Source organism: Centruroides sculpturatus, unplaced genomic scaffold (assembly GCF_000671375.1).
Source record: "Centruroides sculpturatus isolate CEXI.00-Female unplaced genomic scaffold, Cexi_2.0 scaffold1061, whole genome shotgun sequence".
Lineage (NCBI taxonomy): Eukaryota > Metazoa > Arthropoda > Arachnida > Scorpiones > Buthidae > Centruroides > Centruroides sculpturatus.
The window spans coordinates 103,061-125,594 of record NW_019385354.1 but is presented as its reverse complement, the minus strand read 5'-3'; the positions used below and the strand labels follow the sequence as shown (position 1 = coordinate 125,594).

The 22,534-nt window shown below is 26.5% G+C and overlaps 1 protein-coding gene across 2 annotated transcripts in view; it reads right to left on the bottom strand.

Moving 5' to 3' along the window:
• LOC111638020 overlaps window positions 1-22,218 on the bottom strand; it is a 46,397-nt gene extending 24,179 nt beyond the window's left edge. For both annotated transcript variants that reach the window (XM_023383642.1, XM_023383643.1), the window contains exons 1-8: window positions 22,097-22,218; window positions 10,392-10,555; window positions 9,998-10,194; window positions 6,938-7,067; window positions 6,668-6,784; window positions 4,936-4,995; window positions 3,858-3,926; window positions 132-236 (exon numbers count right to left, since the gene is read on the bottom strand). In XM_023383642.1, the coding sequence (XP_023239410.1) occupies window positions 132-236; window positions 3,858-3,926; window positions 4,936-4,995; window positions 6,668-6,784; window positions 6,938-7,067; window positions 9,998-10,194; window positions 10,392-10,555; window positions 22,097-22,154 (900 nt within the window). In that variant the 5' untranslated portion in view covers window positions 22,155-22,218. The remainder of the gene's footprint in view (window positions 1-131; window positions 237-3,857; window positions 3,927-4,935; window positions 4,996-6,667; window positions 6,785-6,937; window positions 7,068-9,997; window positions 10,195-10,391; window positions 10,556-22,096) is intronic.
• Between the last annotated feature and the right edge of the window lie 316 nt (window positions 22,219-22,534).

The window sequence follows — 22,534 nt, the reverse complement described above, 5'->3', positions numbered from 1 at the left end:
GTAGGATTGGAATATTTCTATATAAGCAATTACCATTTTAAAAAGGGGAAAAACATACTGGTTGCATAATTTTTTAATATTTTAAAATTACATTAATTTAAATTTTAAAATAATACAAAATACAAAAATACCTGGCCTAAAATATTTGTATGTCTTGGCCTTTTTTTAAGTGTCAAATAAACTTCTGTTGGATGTTCTCTCATTGCATAAACTAATTTCTTCAGTTGCCAACCAACCTGTTGAAAACCAAAGCATCTTGAATATTGATGTAAAAAACAATAGTGATAAAATACTGTAATACTGATAAAACACTGGTTAAATCATTGGAAATTTCTGTTCATTAACTCATAAGATCAATTATTTTAAGATGAATGAAAATCAAATCATATACTTATCAATTATATAGAAAAATCATAAAGAATTTATATGGCTAAATTAATTTATTCATTTATCACTTAATTGCCATAAAAACTACTTTTGTTATCTTAATTCTTTTAAAATAAATTTATATTTCTTTTACAAGTAATTAATCATTATATTCAATGAAAAAATTATAAAAACATTTTAGTATTTATTATATAATAATATAATNATTGAATTGAATTGAATTAATGTTTATTAACGTAATAGGCTGTAGCCTGTTACACGGGGGATGTTTATACAATTTATCAACTTTACATAAATTAATTTTTTCAATGAACTTTTGCCATCCGTCTATTACAATCAGGGTGGTTGGATTTTACAATTTCTTAATTATCTACACAAATTTACTTCTACATATATTTATACTTTAATTTATACATCATATTTAGTATGTTCCTTTTTACACCTGTTTTAAAACATTTCAAATTTATGCAATATTCCACATAATATCTCTGTTTTTGCATTACAAAGATCTTATTTACTACATTAAATTTATATTTATGATAGCTTCTTTTACTTAGTAGCTTAACTTAATCATGTTTCTTCTTTTTTTCCTTTGCTAAATACTAAAACCAAGTGATTATTAACTATTATCTTTAACTGTCACTTCGAATTATCATCCAGGTTTCAGTAAAACCAATTATAATGTTAGGATCTATGAATTCCTTTAGTAAAACTTTATAATTTTTCCACAAAGATCTTATATTCTTCAAAACCTTTAACTTCACTATCTTCCAGTTTTACAAAGCTTATATTACAATTATTTTCAATTACTGTTTTCCTATTTGAGGGATCTAAACTTAATTCGGTTTGATTCTCTTGTCAATCATGTTCTTTTTAGTTGTCTGTCTATATCTAAAAGAACCATCCATTTGAATAATCTTGTTTGTATTCATATCAATTGTATATATTATATTATCCTTAATATAGTAGTCATCTCTTATTAATATTTTATTTTTACTAGTTTTTTCTACTTTAATTTGATTCTGTAGTTTTTTTCTTCTGATTCTTGATCTAATACACAAATCCGTTGTAATTATTATTTTTTTCTCGGTCTTATTAACAATTTTTTGTTTCAAAGACCAAAATCTCTTGAGAACTAAATTTCTATCCTTAACAGATTCCAGAATTACTTTTATTATTAGGTTATTCTTACTATTTTTAAGTTGGATTAGTCCTTCAATTTCTATATTTTTTAGACCTAATTCTTCGTTAATAAATTGTTTGATTTCTTGAACAACGTTCCATGTTTTAACCGGAAAATTAAAAATTATTATATTCTTATTTGTAGTCTCATTTACCAATTTATCAAATTCGAATTCCAACATACCTTTTATCTTTTCGTTATTTTTATAATTTTCTTCTAATTTTTGTATCTTGTAACCAATTATCTTCATCTCTTCTTTATAACTATTATTTTCTTCTTTTATCTTATTAACTTCAGCTTTTATTGATTGAATTTCTAAGTTTAACTGGCAAAATTTTTCCTGAATTAATTCGTATATAGATCTTAATGTATATTGTGAATCATCAATACCTTGTTTTTCGATTTCTCTTGCCGGTCTAAAATAATCCTGAATTTTCGAATTTCTCGGGGTCTCATTATTTCTTTCGACCTTTTCTTCAATTTGGTAGTCCTCACTTAAAATTTCCAGTAACTGCGTTTCCCTTTCTTCTTCCTTGTGACTTTCTTTCCGAGGTCTACCACGCCCCCTTTTTTGCATATCCAACTGGCTTGACCGAAGTGGCAAACGGGAAAGAGGACCAGGATTTATTTCAATTCCGGCAATTATTAATAGTAGTTTAATCAATCCCAAGGTTAATTTAATGTCAACAACTCTAATCTGTACATACCACATTGCGTAATTTTTTGTTATTTCCATTCCAAACTTGTTCCACCAACCTCTTAAAAAAGTTCACTCGCACGCTTAACGGNTAATAGTAGTTTAATCAATCCCAAGGTTAATTTAATGTCAACAACTCTAATCTGTACATACCACATTGCGTAATTTTTTGTTATTTCCATTCCAAACTTGTTCCACCAACCTCTTAAAAAAGTTCACTCGCACGCTTAACGGCTCTGACACACCCCGTCAAAATTACTTAACAAAAATTAATATTAACATTTTCTTTTATCTGTGTAATAAAATATTGCCTGAAACCATTGAAATATCGATTAGTTTGTTGCAAGGAGGGTAATTTTCCTTTGAAATTTAGTTTCTCCCCCAATAACAATTTGAATACAGTATAAAGAAAAATATTTTTTTAAGTAAAATTTTATTTTAATAGTCGTTACATTGGGCCCTTCTAGTTCCTAAAGTCGAAGGCAGGTGCTGTATTNAACCTTTTCATTCACTTTTGCAACCAAACCATCATTGACAACAGAAGGCCAGCCACTCCATGCTTCGTCATGAACATCAGTGCGTTCAGCATTGAATTGTCGAACCCATTTTCTAACCATTCCATCACTCATTACATTTTCACCATAAATCTCTACAAGTTGACAATGAATTTCAACTGGCTTAACATTCTTTGTGTTCAAAAACCGTATTACAGAATGCACTTCACAATCGGCGGGATCGGCAATAGTCTTAAACATTTTGAACGCTCAATAACACGTGGAAAAGCAACACAATCCGGCTATAATGGCGTCACTGGACTGACAATCAACCAGAGAGAAGTGTGCACAGGTGCTGAACTGCGATACTACCACTGCAATGGCGGTAGAACAAAACGGTACTTACTTTCCGGATACACCTCGTACTTGACATTCCTGAAAGCATAGTGGAAATCCTCTTTCCTCTAGACCAACATTTCTCAACCTTTTTAAACCCAATTACCAGTAAAATGTCTAAAAAAAATTCTATGGATCAATAAGTTATGTAAACCTAATGTTTTTTGTAAATCTGTATGGGTATTACCAACATTTGAAATGAACTGTGCCATTTATAACATAATAAATATAAAAGCAAGTTTTGAATATTCATGGAAACATAATTAATTAAATTGGGAGAAAACTATTAAAAGTGAATCATCATTGAACAGAGTTTTAATCATTAATAGTTTAAGTCTGCCTGTGAATCACTTGTGCCATTATTGTGGATTGCAGGTTGAGAAACACTGTGCTAGACCATTTACATTATTGATATAAGTCTACTTTCACTCATACAGTTTATGTTAATGAGTCAGTGAAGATTATATATAAAACTATGTTAACTCTGCTTCTGTAGATTTCTACACAAAATCTCTAATATAATTATGAACAGTTTACAAATCATGATATTGCAATAAATTCAAAATGTAATACCTAAAATACTTATGCAAAATTAATAAACCAAGCAAATAAGCTTCTTAAAAACCAATTTTGTATATAAAATTTTTATATCATGTTTATTCAATCAATTATCTATAATGTATTTATAATATTTACTTACTACAGTTTGATAATTAACCTGGACAATTTCATCCCCAATATCTACTTTGCCACAACGATCAGCTGGACTCTGAAAATAATTTAAAAATTTAAGAATAAATATTTGTACCACTACTAAACAAAGATCAAAATGTTTTATAGTAACATTAAAAAAAAATTATTTGTTTAATTAATACTCTCATAACTATATGAAGATGAACTATTTATAATCAAGTAAATTTAGCATAAAATTTCATATTCAAGAACTATACCTAAAATAATAAACACCTGCATCATTAAATATGATAATATATTAAGTATTTTATGAAAAACTATTTTCTTTATTCAACATTTACAATAGATTTTAATGATATAGTTCATTTCAAAGAATTATTATCTAACTATCATACTGCTTTCTAAATAACTCTTTGAAAAATTAAATTGTAACAAAACCTTACTCAAAATAATACATTATATAAACATTACACCTAAGTTATAATCAAAGAAAAAATAAATAAATTGAGAAATCATCAAACAGACTAGGAGTGACCAGAACAATGACAATTTGAAGAGTAAATTTGATGAAACATTAGTTAAATGACTTGATAATAGTGTTTTTATAGTAGACTTAAACTTATTTTGATCAGAATTCCATAATATAAAACTAATAATGATATAAATAATGGCAGGCTCTTGGTATTGTTGCATAAATTCATTTACTTGAATTAAATTATTAATATTCATTTATAAAATTTAAATCAGTCACAAAGAAAAAAAAGCTTACACTATTAATTTTTAAACTTTAGAAAAAAATAAAAATAAAAAAAATAATGTTTGAAAAAGAAAATAATGCTCATTCTTGGACTAATTTTGAGAGATATTCTTTTACATGTATTTTTATAAATTTTTAACTTTTAGAGAATAGAAAAAATAATAAACTCATTAGTCCCAAATAGAATAGAATCTGAGTTTTGTTAGATGAGGAAAGCAGACATCAATGTTTTAACATTTTTGCTGAGATATAATACAAATGCAGATTCTATACTATTTATAGATTTAAATATATATACATTAAAAAAAATTCATGAAATATATATTACCTGAAATTTAACACCACCAACTATATGAACACCAGAATAAGAAGAGTGTAAATGTATTCCCTAAAATGCAAAAATTTACTTTAGTAATTAAGACATTCAAATCTTACAGAATCATTAACACATAATTCAACATTAATAACAACTTATTTTCTAATAAACCAAAATTAATTTTTCAAAGTGTACAACTACAAAACTATCTTAAAGTTTCCACAGTTTGATATAAATAGTCATTTTGCATATTTATAAGTATATAGCATCTACATACTTATTATCCTTCCTCACTTGCCTGAAAAAACTCCATTGGAACAAACCAGAAACATTAACAAAACTATTCACATAACCAAATTATTTTATATATGAAATACAGTAGAGCGTCGTTTATCCGAATTTCGGTTTTCCGAAAGAATTCCAGTCAGCAAATTTAAATTTTCGCTAGTGCTGTGACGCTGCAATCTTTGGCTATATCTTGGGCTACTCCAATATTTTTTTTGTTGGTATGTGTGTTTTAGCTGGCAACACTGTCACTTTTGTGTGGTGTTTTTCTGAGGACTGTGTGTGGTGCTGAATCGAACATTTTTGATATTAGATCAACTTCTAAAGTATATTTTTTTTTTGTTTTTATATTTTTCAACATATTTATTTTGTTTGTACAAAATAAAGAAATACTTTTTAACAATACAATAGCCACGATTATTATTTTAAAAAGTTTACGTTAGGCTTAACATCAACGAAAATTCAACGTGAAGCAACACGCAACGGAGAAAAATTTCAACATGGGCTAGGTTAATATATTTTTTCATACATAATCGGTTATCTGAAAAATAAGTTATCCGAACAACCCTAGTTACCAACTGATTCGGATAAACAACGCTCTACTGTATAGCTATGTAAAAATGTAAAAATAGATTTTTGCATTAATGAACCAAACAAAAAATAATAATATAAATGATATAAATATTAATAATCAAATCTTATCTATTTTATTAAAAAACTAGAAAATATAATATATTTTCTCCAGAAAAAAATATTGGATATAATTTTTTAAAATTTGTTTATTACAAAAAATTGAAAACAATTTAATAACAATCTCTTATTTTATAAGTGTTATAATTTTATTAAAAGTTGCCATTACAAAAAAGCTTAAAAATTATTTTACAATCAAGCATTATTTATGGTTTGAATTGCAATATCAATTGGAAATATCAATTTAATTAATGTAATTGAAATTTTTATATTTAGTTTATTATTTAAAATTAAATAATGTTAAACTATTTGTAAGAATCAATTATTCCAACAAAGTACAAGATACAAATAACATATCATTTTACTCCATGAGAAAACAGAGTTTAACAGATGTCAAATAACTACTCAATTATAAAAAAAAAGGAAGTGAATTAATATTGACTTACACGTCTGTTATTTCAGAAACAATCTGACAGCCTAATTTAAGTTGTACAATTCAAACACTTTTATAATTAATATAATTATAATGATACAAATATAGAAAACATTTTTATAAAATATTTCTATATTTAATTTCTATAAAAATTTGATAATTTCAAATCATTTAAAAAATTAAAATTTAAAGAAAAATGATTATGTGATTAAAATATTTTTCATTTATATATTTTTTTATACTAAAATTTTAAAATTTATTTTTCAAATTTGCTTGTTGAAAAATTTTGATTTTTAACAATAATTTATATATATAGATTAAATCAGAGTAACATACCAATTCTTCTTCTGGTTTTTTCTTAACAGTTGCAACATCTAATGATGCAGGCTGAATAATTAAAGAATCACTGAATTCTTGTACTACTTTATCACATAGATTAGCCAAGTTAAGACACTATATAAAATAATAATGTTATATTGTTAAATTATTTTATTTCATATATTAATTTATTTAATTTTAATAAAACAAACAAAATTGCAGAATAAAAATATATTGTAGAATCAGTCTTATCATTTTTAATATACCTAAAAAAACCCATTCACTTACACTATTCTTTATTAAAGTATGTGGCTTCTCAACAAATTGATCTCTTTGAGCAGTTGAAGCTAATTCAATACTAAGTTTTAATATTGTTTTTCTAATTGGATTATATTGTTCTTTTCCTTCAAATGGATACCTTTAAAATTAAAAAAATTAAATCAAAATTAAAACATAAAAAAATTAATAAATCAATTTTATAAATTATTTAAAACTTTATATAATTAAAAAATTTGAAATTCAACAATCAGAAGACAAGACTGTTCAATATTCTATCAAATAATTGCTATATTTTCTGTTAATTACATCAATTGTAATTTTCTCTATCTATATATTCATGGGATTATTGCCATTGAAAATTAATAGCTGAAACTCCTAGAGAATTATTCAGGATGGACAACTTCCAGGCAGCAGAAAGCCTGTAAATATGTAGATAGCATATCATAAAAGATAAAGTTAAAAACAGTGATTCACTATATATTCTACAGACATGGTTAGGAAGAAAAAAAGGCTTAACAGTTCTAAAAATAATCTAGTCTATGACCTTGACAGGAAGTTGATGAAAGTTATTTTTCTTATTATCATAAGGTTAATGTACAGCAGTGTTTATTAATTAAAGACATATTTAATTGGTTTTTTTTATTCCTATTATCCCATCATTTGTTTTTTTATTAATTATTATACTAACACACAGTTTTATCTTTGCATGTGCATTTTACTTATTATTTTGTCTGTAATGACTTCTGCATTTAAATTACTCTTAAGACAAGTCTTTGCAATTGAAAATAAATGTGTATTTTATTTTTCATCAGTATAATAATCTATATATGACAGTCTGATGGTTGACATAATTACAGCATCAGCCTAAAGCACTGGGGATCCAAGATCAAATCCAAGAATATTTTGGAGGTGGTCTGTTCTGAATATGTCCAGACCATATTCTTATCATCCAGATGTCCAAATTGTGAACCTGGCAGAACCCATAATTGGCAGATATGATTAAAAATGCTTCCTTAGTGCCCACATACATACATACAAGAAAGACTTTGACCATACATGAGGTGTTTAGCCAGCAAAAAAAGAGGGTAAGGGAAAGCAGAGGGAAAGGAGGAGGGAGAGGTGATAGATAATAGAAAAAGGTAGGATCCCTCTGAACAGCGTACATATGGCAACAGTATCCTCTATGTTTGATGTTGGCATGCAGTTTTTAGGCTGCAAGGCCATAGTTCCCAAAAGGGTCTAAAAGAAAACTTGAGTGTAGCAAACACCAATAATTCAGTGCTGCCACGAATAGCTAAGTGTAAAAGTTAGTGCCAAGCAGCTGTTAGTAGGAAGACTTATAACTACTTAATGCTAATGAAACTGAACGTGAGTGTAAATCTTACTACTACTTAACAGCTAGACAGACAGCACAAAAAAAACAAACAAACAAGCACAACAACAAACTAGACAAGACGAACAGATGGACAAAAGACAAACACGCAAGACCCCAAATTTTTTTTATTTTTTAGTTTTTTAAACATTAACTTAATCACTAACTAAATTAACCTACCATAACCTAGGACAAACCTAACCAGAATCAAGCAAAGAGTCCCTAATCTAACTTACTACTAGGACTAACTGAAACTAACCGAATTTAGAAATTTAGACTGAAAAGAAGATGGAAAATAAGAATTAAAATACATATATAGTGCCCACATAGCAGAAAGTCAAATATAGAAAAATATCTATTACATACTTTTTGAAATTTGACAATTTATTGCTTTTTAAATTAATATTTTGATCAATAGATTTGTTAGTGTCAAAATTTTATAAATCAACTTTATAATACTTTGATAAAAGTAAATTATTGTCTTCATAAATGGTCATATCAATCTCATCTTAAAATCAGCAATATTTAAAAAAGCCAACTTTATTATTTAACTAACACTTTCAGAGTTTCTAATCTCCCTGCCCAAATAAGGCTTAATAGAACAGAGATTTGAACAATGTAAAATTTGCATGTTTAATGATGTTTTCATTTATTTACACTTTACATAACCAAGGTAACAATTTATAAAGTATTTCTGAATATTATAAAGTTAATTATAAATCTGTGGTCATATTACAAATATATGTAGGCTGTTTCTTTTTCAACCTCTGATGGTCCATAAAACAAAGACTAGTGTAAATAACAAAATAAATTCATTACCAAAAGTTAGGTACAAACACGGCTACATTTCAACATAATCACCATGAAGATCAAGGCATTTGTCTATCCATGGATGACCTTTGAAATCCCCTCTTCATAGAATGTTGCAGCCAGTGACTTGAGATGGACCTTAACATTGTTTTGAAGATTGTCGTTAGTCTTGAACCTCTGCCCTCCTAGACACTTTTTCTGTTCAAAAAAGAGGTGAAAGTCTCTCGGCACTAAATCAGGGCTATACACTTGGTGTTTAAAGGTGATGAAGACCTCCACCCAGCTTAAAACTTTTTAATATGTGAAGACTTCCATCTCTTTCCTGAACTGAAAATGTAGCTAGGAGGGCAGAGGTTTGAGACTAATGACAATCTTCAAAAAAAAAAAAAGTTGTTAAGGTCATCTCAAGTCACTGGCAGCAACATTCTATGAAGAGGGGATTTCAAAGCTCATCTATAGACAGACAAATGGCTCGATCTTCACAGTGATTATGTCGAAAAGTAACCATATTTGTACCTAACTTATGGTAATAAATTCATTTTGTTATTTACACTTTTCTTTGTTTTATGGACCATTGAAGGTTGAAAAAGAAACAGCCCTCATATATTAATAATTTATATAACATGAAACAATAAAATTTTGTAATATTCAGAAATATTGTGTAGATTATTATGGTTACATGAGATCTAAACAGTTTAAGTTTACCAAATTTTAGACTATTCGAATAAAAAAAAAAGCCAGAACACTCTGAAAACATTAATTAAACAATTGAAGTTCACTATTAGAAATACTGCTGCTAAGGTGAGATATTTATATTTAAAAAGTTATGAAAACTGACTTAATTTGTCATATTTAAAAATTATATGTAATTGTTATATGATACTTACCTATCTAACCAAGATATAAATGATTTTACTGCTAATAATATATCAGAAACAGATGATAATATTAATGTTGATACTCTTTCTTGTTTTCCATTATCTTCTATTGGTCCATTTCTTCTTAATTCATTGTATAAACTTCTTGCTTTACATGCTAACTTTAATGCTAAGCATTGTAAGTTTTCTGATGTCAAGTTATAATGCTTTAAAATAAATGTGATAAAATTTACATAAATAATCATATAAATAAAAATATATTAATTTTAATATTAAAGTTATAAAATATATTCAAATAATGATTCATAATATTTAATTATATGTATAAAATATGAGGACTTAATACACAACTGTACTACTTTGTATTTAAAAATGAGATCATCAAATTAATAAAAATTCTTACCAATAACCTCAATAAATTTATTGCTTCAAGGATAAGTTCTTGGTGTCCTACTTTTGTAATATGTAGATTTGTTAAGTCATCGGGAGTAAGAATTAAAAGATGCTGTCCATCAATATCATTATTCAGAAAAAAGTGAACATATGGCAAAATTGAATCATCAAGACCTGGAAATTTTAATATTTTTACAATAAATATATGATATAAACAGATTTATTTAAATAAAAGGATTATTAAATTAAAAATAAAAATATTTTTAATTTAATAATTCAAAATTTATCTAAAAATAGTTAAATTTTGTATTCATCAGCTACTATAATTTTTCACTTTAAAATTAATTATATAATTAAAAAAAAACATCTTTTTTAATGTAAGAGTTAAAATTATACAACAAAGTTTACATTAATTATTTGACTCTTCTAAAATATTTTAAAAATTTTATGTTAAATGTATAAGGAAATGTTATAATAATTAAATTTTTTAGCAAATAATTATAATTACAGTAGAGCGTCGATTTTCCGAATCAATTGGGGACTGGGNGTCGGATAATTGAAAAGTCGGATAACCGAAAAGTATGAAAAAATCCATTATTAGTGTAGTATATTATTATATCCCATGTAATTAGTATATTAGTATATCGCTATTAACCTATTTTGCGTTGAATTTTCATCGATGTTAAGCCTAACAAAAATTTTTTAAAATAATAATCGTCGCTATTGTATTGTTAAAAATTAGAAAATTAAGCTTCGTTTAAATACTGGCTCCCTTTCATGGTCAAGCCAGTGTTGCCAGCTAAAACACGTAAAAATAATATTAAAGTAGCCAAGACATAGCCAAATATTGTTGCACTACATCACTAGTGGACATTTAAATTTGCCTACTAGAACGCGGTCGGTTAGCTGATGTGACGGTTGATTGGGGGTCGGATAATTGATGCTCTACTGTATTTATAAAATATAGTTTCTTACTATTCACACACACACACACATATAATATATAATTTAATAAATTATATTGTTTTGATATTTGTTTCCTGTAATTACAAGAAATTATAGTATGAAAGCTATGAAAAGTCTCTAATTCATGCTATTTTCTGGATAGTGATGGTGCATCATTTATACATTTATACATGTTTTATGTTGGTCTCAAAACATTCCTATTCCCTTCAATGATGAAATGTTTAATTTATACATCTAAATTCATTATGAAGTTTCCATTTATTTCTTTATTTGTTGTTTCTTTTCTAAAACAAGTAATAGATGATATAATATATTTTTAAAAATTGTACTGAAAATTTCTAGAACACATTCTTTGTTCTATTCTTACATCCATCTTTTCACATTCCTGAAATTACATGGCATAAAATTGATCTCATCAAGTTATCGCTTGAAGGAGTATTAGCAATAGGTTATTTGCTACAGAGAGTAATGTGATCACAATAGAGGGAAAAAATAATCTACATGTTTGTATTATTCCTTGTAACAGCTGAAGAATTCACAAAGAATGTTCATGTAATAAAACTTCATTTCAGGAACTAGTCTAATATACAATTCCTAAAAATTCTAACATAGAACTTTAATAATTTTTAATGGACATTCTAAAATTTTACTGTATTTTGTTTTCAATAGTATAATAACTGTCATAAATTAAAATGAAAGTGCATGTTGTTATGAAACTGTATATTTGTTACATACATACAAATCTGAGAACTTTGTTTTATCTTCTTGAGGAAAATTATTTAATACAAAATTAAGCAATTGGCATATAAAAAATTATATACATTCAGTTCAATTTTTTTAGCAAATAGCTTTAAATATAATATAGTAAAATGCTTAATTTTAAGGCCGATGTTTCTAATATTGATAGTGTTCTTAAATGACAGACATATTTCTTTTCAATATCTTGGTGTATGTATAAAACAGAATTTCTTTCTCTGTCAACTAAGTAAATATATTCTTTCTTTATCTTGTAATTTCTTATGATGATTGATTTAAAAAGTTAAAAGTTAAAAACATTAAATTTTTAAATAAATTTACTGGCTTAAAATATTTAGTTTTCAATGGGATTACATAACCAGTTTTTTTTCATTCAAATTTAACTTCAATTTGTTTTTTATTTTAAACGATTTAAATTTTATTGTACTTTATATATTTTTCCATTTATTTTCATATTAGTCATTTATATAATTTTCATTTTTTAATATCTTATTTGAAAATATGATATATGATTTTGATTCTGATAATATTTTTAAGGATTTCAGAATATTTTAATTATTTCTAATTTATATCACTATGCTCTATTTCAAAGAAAAACTGTAGATTTTCTGACTTCATTAACTTCTCTTACTGTGATATTTTTATGGTGTCTTTATTTTTTAACCTGTTCCTACAGGAATCTAGAATTATGCATAGTAGTCAACACTTAAATATGAAAATATCTTTATTTTATAATACTGTATAATTGCTTAATACATTGTCTTTTGAAATAATAATATTAATAGTAAAAATAAATAATTATTAAGAATATTTTTGTTTAATTTAATCAGATTTTCCTTTATTACCTTATATACAAGGCATGTTTTTTTAAGTAAATACCGTTTTAAAATAGGGCTGCTGTAGTGCTGTGGTTGTTGTTCCGCAAATGTGCACTGAGTACTACATCTGTTGGCTAGCCACAGATGCAATTACGGAAGCATTCATTTGTTTTATGTTAGTTTGTGTGTGTTTAAAATGCCTCAGACAATTGAATATCCTGCTGATTGTGAAGTACATGCATTGATTCGTTTTCTTAATGCAAAAGACGTGAAGTGGCTGACATTCATCAGAAAATTAGTGAGGTGTATGGAAAAAAATGTTATCAGCGATGAAATGGTAAGAAAATGAGTTAGAGCATTTAAAAATAGCCATACTAATGTCCGTGACAAGGAGCATAGTGGGCGATCGTCTGTCATTACTGAAGACTTGGTGATGCAAAAGTTCAGGAAAACAAACGCTTTCCAATTTTGTCATCCAAAACAAAAGGTGTGGCAAGCACAGTAAGGGGATTGTTTTGCTTTATGACGATGCCTGTCCACACGTAGCTCACCCAAGACTTTATCACATCACATGGCTGGGAACAACTTGATCACCCTCTGTATAGCCCTGATCTAGTGCTTAGTGACTATCACTTGTTCCTCCACTTGAAAAAAACATCTAGGCAGTCTGTGCTATGATGATGATGATGTCAAAATGTTGCAGTGGTTGGCAAATCAGGTGGCAGATTTCTTTGAGAATGGAATTCAGAAGCTGGTTGTATGATACAATAAGTGTCTTAATATTGGAGGAAATTATGTTGAAAAGTAGGTTAAGGTACAGGCTTTCTTGTAAGAAAAAACTGTTAAAAAAAATTGTGTTTGTGTTTTTTTAATATCAAAATGGTACTTACTTAAAAAACACGCTTTGTATATATATATATTTGTGAAAATAATGCAGAATAAATTATTTGTTTCCTTTTTTTCTTGTTAATTGGTAGATGAATAAGTCTACCCATTAACAGTAATTAAAAATTCTGTCTCACTATCTACATACAATATCAAAATTTATATTACAGGTAGCCCTCGGTTTACGCCGCAGTTCCGTTCCTACAAAAGCCGGCGCAAATGAACCCATATTTACAGTGAGGTATAGGGTTAGATTCTACATAAGAGTGAAAAATAAGCAAACAATTTTGTTTATTAATACAATATAATACAAAATACATATAAATTTCTAATTTTTAAAATGTATTTTATCAAAAAGATCATTCAAAAGCTGTTTAAAGAAAAACCATTATCTCTAATTTGTCATATAATTATCAATTTAAAAATAATAAATCAATAAATTATGCCTTTACTCTCTAGTAACTGAAACTGAAAATTATTCAGCCTACTGAACTTTGCAGTTATATTTTGGACTTATGAAAATAAAAAGCATTATAATTTCATACAGATATCAAATATAAAAAAATTATGGTCAATATACAGATTTCAAGTATTTATTCTAATTAGACCTATTTTCAGATTTATAAAAAGATTAATAATAAATCATAAAAATTTTTTATATTAATTATAAATTTTATTTTCTATTAAACTGAAAATTTGGAGCTTTGATCTAGTTGATATATATAGTAACAAAATCACAACAAAAGATACTAAATCTATTAACAAAATTTACAAGCATTCGTGATGTAGTTTTCATCACGAATGCTTCGCGAATAAAATACAATATTTATTATATAAATGTTTATTTCCTTTCATATCACATTTACTTCCTCGTTTAATCACTTAATTATCACTTTCATATATTACATTTACTTTTCAGTAAAATATACATCCATTTATTTCAAAATAAAAACATAAATTATTAAAAATTCTTAATTAAATATAACACAGTACAAATTTTTCCTTTAAGAAAAGAAATGAAAATAGTTGAAAGTAATTAAATCTTATTCATTGTTCAGTGTTTTTAATGTTTTAATAAATCACTTTTAATTACTGTTTAAAAGATAATTAATCCTCATTTAAATTTTTTAGATATGATTAAATGATAGAAATTTATAAATTAATAATTAAGACATTTATCTTCAACATATTTTAGATAAAAAAAAATTTGATAAGTGTTTTGAATAACTATATTCATGAATTTTGAATGGTAGCTCTAAAATATTCTGTATAATACATATATATACTGTATATATATGTCTGTGTGTGTCTGTATAGTTATCATCTTTCAATTTCAAAAATTATTTTTACATTATACGCCTATTCCTTTCAACTTTTGAATGTTAAATTTACACCAGATATTAGGATTAAATGCATTCACTAAATATATGAGTAATGGAATTTGTGTTTTGATTTCAATACTTTTAAATTTATCAGTTCAAATTACTTGTTTTTTCTATGTATAGACAATTCTAATTATACTGTTTTAATTTTTATTCATTCAGTTTTTATATTACATAATTAAGATATTAATGGATCATGCCAAAGTTTAGTTATTACTAAATTTAACAGAAAAAAATCACAATAAAAATTTTATTAAAAATTATAAACCTCATTTATGAAAGAAAATTGTACAATATCATCAATATTAATTTCTTTTTTAAATAAACAATTTCTGATATTTTCTTAGAATTGTTATTATGCAATGTTTTAACTATTTTCAGTTCAAATATTCACAAATAATACTTTATACTTTTTACCTATTTAGAAACATCCATATTTAAGAAAAAAATCGACACTATTGATGTCTAAATGCATCTTTTGAATTAAAACACTAGTATAAAACAAATTAGAAAAAATTTTACTTTTTACAATAGCTAAATTAAATAGATCTTTTATTTCATATATTTATACTTGTAAAAGCAAGCATATTGGCTAATGCATCTTCATTGCTGTTTATAACTTGTTTTAAATATATTATACAAATAGAATATTTTATAAAAAAGAAATTTTATTTCTTTATAATTTGGTTGAAACTCTTGCACTATATCTAAATCATTTTTTGATTTGGCTTTCATAATGAATATCAGTTTTAGATTCATGATTCCATATCATAACACTCTATAACAGTGTTTCTCAACCTTTTTTGACCTTTGGCCCTTTTAAACTTAATACTTTTCTGTGGTCCCTCATAATAGTAGCTCAGAAAAAAACTAAAAATTTCACCACTTTTTTAAACATTAAAAAATGGATTTTTAATTAAATAATTATAGCAAATTTCTTATGAACTACATACATATGCACTTATACATTCATTTTTAAAAATAAAACATTTAATAAATTGACACATGATGAATAAAATCAGTAGATGTAATCATAAATTTTTAATAGATTTTACATAAATTTGGTAGACTTGCAAACCCTTGAATATCTCAACACAAGAAAAAATGGATTTGCACCACTTTCACAATAAAAAGTCCATATGTAAGTTATCAAATGTATGAGTTTGCATTGCAAATGACATTGTTAACATTAAATCACAACCTTTAAATTTCAACCTTTAAATTCCTTTAAACCTTAAATTAACCTTAAATTTAATCCTTTAAAATAACCTTTAAAACTTAAATTTCAACCTTTAAATTCAAAACATGTTTACTACAGTATTACTATATATAACTGTTATTTTTAAAAATACTTAAGATTTAGCTCCACACTCAATTTTATGCCAATTTAAGAGGCAAACAAATGGTGGTTTTAAATTGAAGTTTCACTATACAGATATCCCTTGATTAATGCAAGATTTGATTAATGTGCAAAATTAATTGCTGCAATCCCTTTTTATATGTAGCAGAAATTTCAACTAATTTGGCTTTAACAGCTGTCTTTACTTAACATAGATATGTTTTTCTCGGCAAATAAGGTGTTGGTGAATTTGCTATTTTTGTTTACGAAAATTAAAATACTTTTTAACCAAAAATTTGTTCTAGCAGGTGATAATTGTTTGGTCCAGTAGTGAGGTACCTTTGTATTTGATTAATGCAATTTTGATATATGCAGTAACATCAAGGGAATAATTAACCACATTAATCAAGGGATACTTGTATATGCATCCCTGTATACATCTACATGCAATAGGCCTATATTGTGATAGTAAAATCCTTTAAAAATAACAAAAATGACATGTTTGCATACACCTGCAAGTTTCAACATGTCTTTGTCTACAACAGCGGTCCCCAACCATTTTATCGCCGCGGACCGGTCAATGTTTGAGAACTTTACCGCGGTCCACTGAGGGGGGGACATTGATTGTTCATATTTTAGATTGATTTAATTTAATAATTTTAATTTTACTGTATTTAAACATGCCTTCAACATAAAATACAGTTACACCAAAAAAGGAATATAATGTGATTTAACATTTTAACTCACTAGAACGCTAAATTGATGAGAACCCTGAGCTTGTTTCTTTGCAACAAGACAGTTCCATCTGGGGTAATAGGAGACAATGACACCCGAAGTGTGTTTCTTATGTCCAGTTTATTCCGTTGTTCTGTTGTCTATTAAAAGTCGCACAAACTCGAGACAAATACACCATAGTAAATAAAATGGAAATAATTTAATGTTCCTTGGGCGGCCCGGTACCATTTGATCCACGGACTGGTACCGGTCTGCGGCCCGGGAGGGTTGGGGACCACTGGTCTACAAGAAACAAACGTATTTTTATTGTCTGATAACAATAAAACATTTTGTCTTAGAAATTGTGTTATAAAATTTACTTTTGTATTTTATTTAAGCATAATATTTTAATAATTACATACATTTCTCTAATAATTTACTTATTGAAGTTTAATTGTTTTTATATAAATTAATTTGAATACTAGGATATTAATAGATGATGTATAGAATGACATCATATATAAGAATAAAAGTACAATGTTATGCAATGTGGGATGATTGTTACTGTGATTGATGTTGGAAAGCCCAAAAATTGGTGTAAACTCTGTCATAGATTGTATCTTTGTAAGTAATTTGATTTAGCATTTTAAATCTTTGTTAAAAAATTTTAACTGTATATTACAAAATAATTTTATTGTTTATAGAGTGAAGAGGGATTGGTGAAAACTCTGATCCAAAATGCATTTAAATAAAATATCTGTAAATTAATTCATCTTTTGAATAATTCTTGAACTTGGGTGAACATCAGATTCGAAGAACAACTTTTTTTATTCATCCAAAAATCTCCCTTTTAAGTGGTTATAAAAGTAAAGTTTTATATAATTTTAATATTTTCTTAACTGTGGTCCCTAAAGTTTGCTCTGGCTTCACAAAAGTTGATTCCTGGCTTGTGGTTCCCTTAAAATGTTCTGTGGTCCCCAACTAAGAAACACTGTTCTAGAGCAGTGTTTTCCAACCACCAGCCCTCAAAATAACATTTCACTGTACTGACGTTGGTGAATTTGATTATGATTCAGAAAAAACACTCCGTTGAGAAACACTGCTCTAAAGCAGTGTTTCTCAACAGACTAGTTTTATTTCCCAGCCATTATGCATATATAACAAGGGAACATATTGGATCGTATCAAATTTGACCCTCCTAGTTTTTTGCAAATCTCTGTGGTTTGAGACTTCCTAAATCCAAAAAAGTTGAAAAAATAACAACAAACTTCCATGGATTTTGTGTGTTGGCAACTATTTTGTGTAATATCTCACGACAGAGTAAAGATTAAGAAATAAACTTTGGCATAGTAGCTTGTATATGAGGGAAATTGATGCTATTAAACATGTAGGTTACAGAATTTATTTAAGGTGACATAAATTTTATTTAGTTCTTTCATGATGATTTTGTCCAAAAGAGATGGGTAGCCATCAACCAAATTGGTAATGAATAATCAACCAGAGACTACAAATTAGTGAAGAAAATAGAACACAAACAATTTTAGAGGATATCATAGTAATGAAAGTATAATTGAAAGTAATAAAACAACATGTTTTTGAAAGATTTTCTGAGTTTTTAAATAATTTTATTAACATAATAAATAAAATTATGAAATTTTAAGTAAAATCTCATTGTACCCAGTAATAAACCATTTGTGTACCAGTAATGGTCTGTAGAGCACAGTTTAAGTATCACTGCTCCAGCAGTAACTTGTTCATAAAATACTTGCAGTCTAGAATATTTTATATACTGTATTGTTCGATATTGTATAAATTTCAATTCTTTCTGAATTATTCCATCTGTCTCTATTATTAATCAGTAATTTTTGCAGAAAAGGACCAACATTTTATTAGCATAACATTTAATATCTTACATCTTAGACTAATAAGATACAGGATAAATGATTTACTATAGATCAATGGTCATTTTGCATTACATGAACAGTTAGAATAAAAAAGGTCTTTCACTTTAATCAACAGAAATTGAAATTTTGATTCCAATAATCACTTTCCCATACTTTTCTTTTTTTGAACAAAATTTAGCTTTAATTTGAGTCCATGCTGTAGATGAGTATAAGAATATTTCACTTATTTAAGATAGAATAACCTCATTAACATAAGATGTAAACTGAAAGAAACCTGCTAAATATGAATATAGTAAAAACTTTAGTTTCATTTATAAAGAAAATACAATTTTATTTCCAATTATTTCTATTTTCAAATGTTAATGCAAAGTTTACTGTGTTCATTTCTTCCAATAAAAACTAAATATACTGTGAAACGTCAATATACTACTATCCTTTTAAAATACCAATGAATACCTGTTAATGCATCTTCCCCATAAATGGTTGCAAACCATTCACTAACTATGACTCACTAAATGCACAATTTTGCATTGCAAATAATATCGTATTATGAGATTTTCAAAAACTCAAAACTTTTGTGCAGACCTCATTACTACATATAGTTATTATTGTTTGAGAATCTAAAATTTAACCTTGTGCTCAGTTTAATGCCAGATTCAATGGCAAACAAATTAGGTTTAAGTATATATCTAAAGATAAAATATTTTGTTGTTATATACAATGAATTTTGGAATGGTATATGAAAAGAATTTCTTTTATGTTTCATCCAAACATATTAAAAAATCATTTAGGTAACAAAACCAATATAAAGAAATCAAACCAAACCAACATGATTGTTTTGATTTGGTTTGGTTGAGTATGGCAGTGTAACACATGGGTAATCTGCCAAGGAAAGATGCCTCTTGGGAGAATTATCTATAGGAAATTGGCCCCTATTTAGGTGACTAATACCATAGAAAACTGTGTGCACAGCCTTATTGTCAGTTGCAAACTCACCATCCACTACCAGTGTTCAGTGATTTTATCTACTCGGTTACTGTAGACTGAGGTTTCAGAAATTTAAAGGATTAATAGTTACTCTGAAGAAAAATTAATTCTATTAAACTGTTATTATGCTATGCTAGTATTTTTTTTCTTTTTTTACAAAACTGTTAAATTAATTACTATACTGATAATGAATAAAACTGGTCATTGTTGTATGGTTATACATGACATTGTAAATAAAATTAATAAATTAAATTATTTGCAAAAAAAATTTACAAACAGAAATAATTTTTTTACTTATAACAACCAAAAACAATAAATTTATAATGACAATTAGAATAGCAATGCTGTGAATTTTTGATTTAATAGCACTTGAACAAAGTATTAATTAACTAATTTGTATGCTAACAGAGTGCTGAGTTGTAAACATTAATAACTAAACTAACTTGTAAGAGTTATTGCTTTTATTTTTGATTATCTGCTTTGATGTTTCACTTCTGGACTAACATTAATTGGAATAGCCAACAATTCTTAAATTGATCAGTCATTCCAATTACTGTTTGAAACTTTAAAATAGAAACAGATAAGTTATCTCACATAATAAGCAAACAAATCACATACAAGGAAATAAATATAAAAACTTGCTGTTTGCATTCTAATAATGATTCAAACAATTTTATAAAATTAACATTTTCATGTACTGTACTTATTAAAATGTTAAGTTATATAATCATTGAATGCTACAATTATCCATTCCATTCTATGATATTTTCTATTCAGTGTTAAAACTTAACATATAACACTAAATACAGAAACTTTGTCATGTTTTTCTACATAATGTAGCTTCCACCAATCTTATTCTAATCATTCCCTCATGTTTCTTTCCATTTCTTCCTCGATTTTCCTTTCTAGTTTTACCTCGAACAACCATCTTTAGTAGTTGCTCACAAAAACCTTCTAGTTACAGTTATATTTAACTATTATTTTAATATCTTACCACATACTAAGTGGATTGAGAGATATCAAACTAAATATATACGGACTTTCAATTTTTTATATTAAGCATTTGTAAATTCAACATCTTAAAATTTTATTCAAACATTTATAGCATTTGTAATATAATAAATTTTAGACCTAGAAATACAATTCCAATTGAAAATGCTGTTAGAAAATAATTTTATGTAATGAAATTTTTGTTAAATTTCTGTATTTAAATTTTAAATAAAATCTTGTAACCCGAGAAGTAAAACTGTTTTCATATGAAAATTTCACATAGAAATTTGAGTAATTTAAATAATATAACTGCATTTAATGTGACGAAACAACTTTCATTCATATAGAGATAAAACAAATAACGATAAACTTTAAAATACATTTTTTAATTGTTGTTATACAATACACTGCAAGGAAACACAGGAATAAATTCATAAAACATCCTGAAATTATTTTTGTAAAACTTTCCCCCCTCTTAACATATTTTTTCAATAAAGAACTGTCTTATATATTATTATGTACCGTTTCATAATATATTTATAAATGTTCAGTATTTATATCGAGAGCTTAATACATATATATATATGAATTAAAACGCCAAAAACAAATGAAAGCGAAACTAAGAGTTAATATAAATGTTATACCTGACAGTAATGATTACTGTCAAAATACCGAATCATTTCCTGATAGAAAACTATAAACATGCTAACTAATGCAATCAACCATAACCTGTTTATGACATCATCGTAAGAAAACTCATTGAAACTGAAAGTTACATGAAAAAGTCACAAATCATATTTTATCTCCCGCTGTTACGTCATAACATTTGTTAGGTTCGATATGAATATACACGGTTTACGGATGGGAAAATATAACACTCGTATCGATTTACGTTTATTATACACGACAACTTCTGCAAAAGCATAAAAATCTATAAACGGAACGTAAGCCGATTATATTAATAAAATGATTACCTTTTAACCAATCTCCAACATGTTTGGGCGTCCATTCTGCGATGTTGATATACGCCATGTTTAAGGTCTGCTCCCGAAGAGATGACGCAGTGTTGCCAGATGGGTGCCGAATTTACTATAATTTTTTCTTTTTATCTTCCTTTAAAACGAGATATAACAGATTTGTATTAAACATTGTGTGATTACTCATCGAAATTCAATGATTTATCAAAAATGTACTTTGATATGTTGATTAATTTGGATAAAAAAACCTTTGTATTCTAAGCAGGAAAATATATATTTAATTAAACAATTACACATGTTTTCATCCAGTTAGATTTTCAATTTATTAATAATTAAGTGAATAAATATAAAACACTTTCTTATTAAAAAAAAAAAATGAAAATTTGATCTTAATTTTGTAATCCCAGTGAAACTTTTTCACATATCTATTTGCAT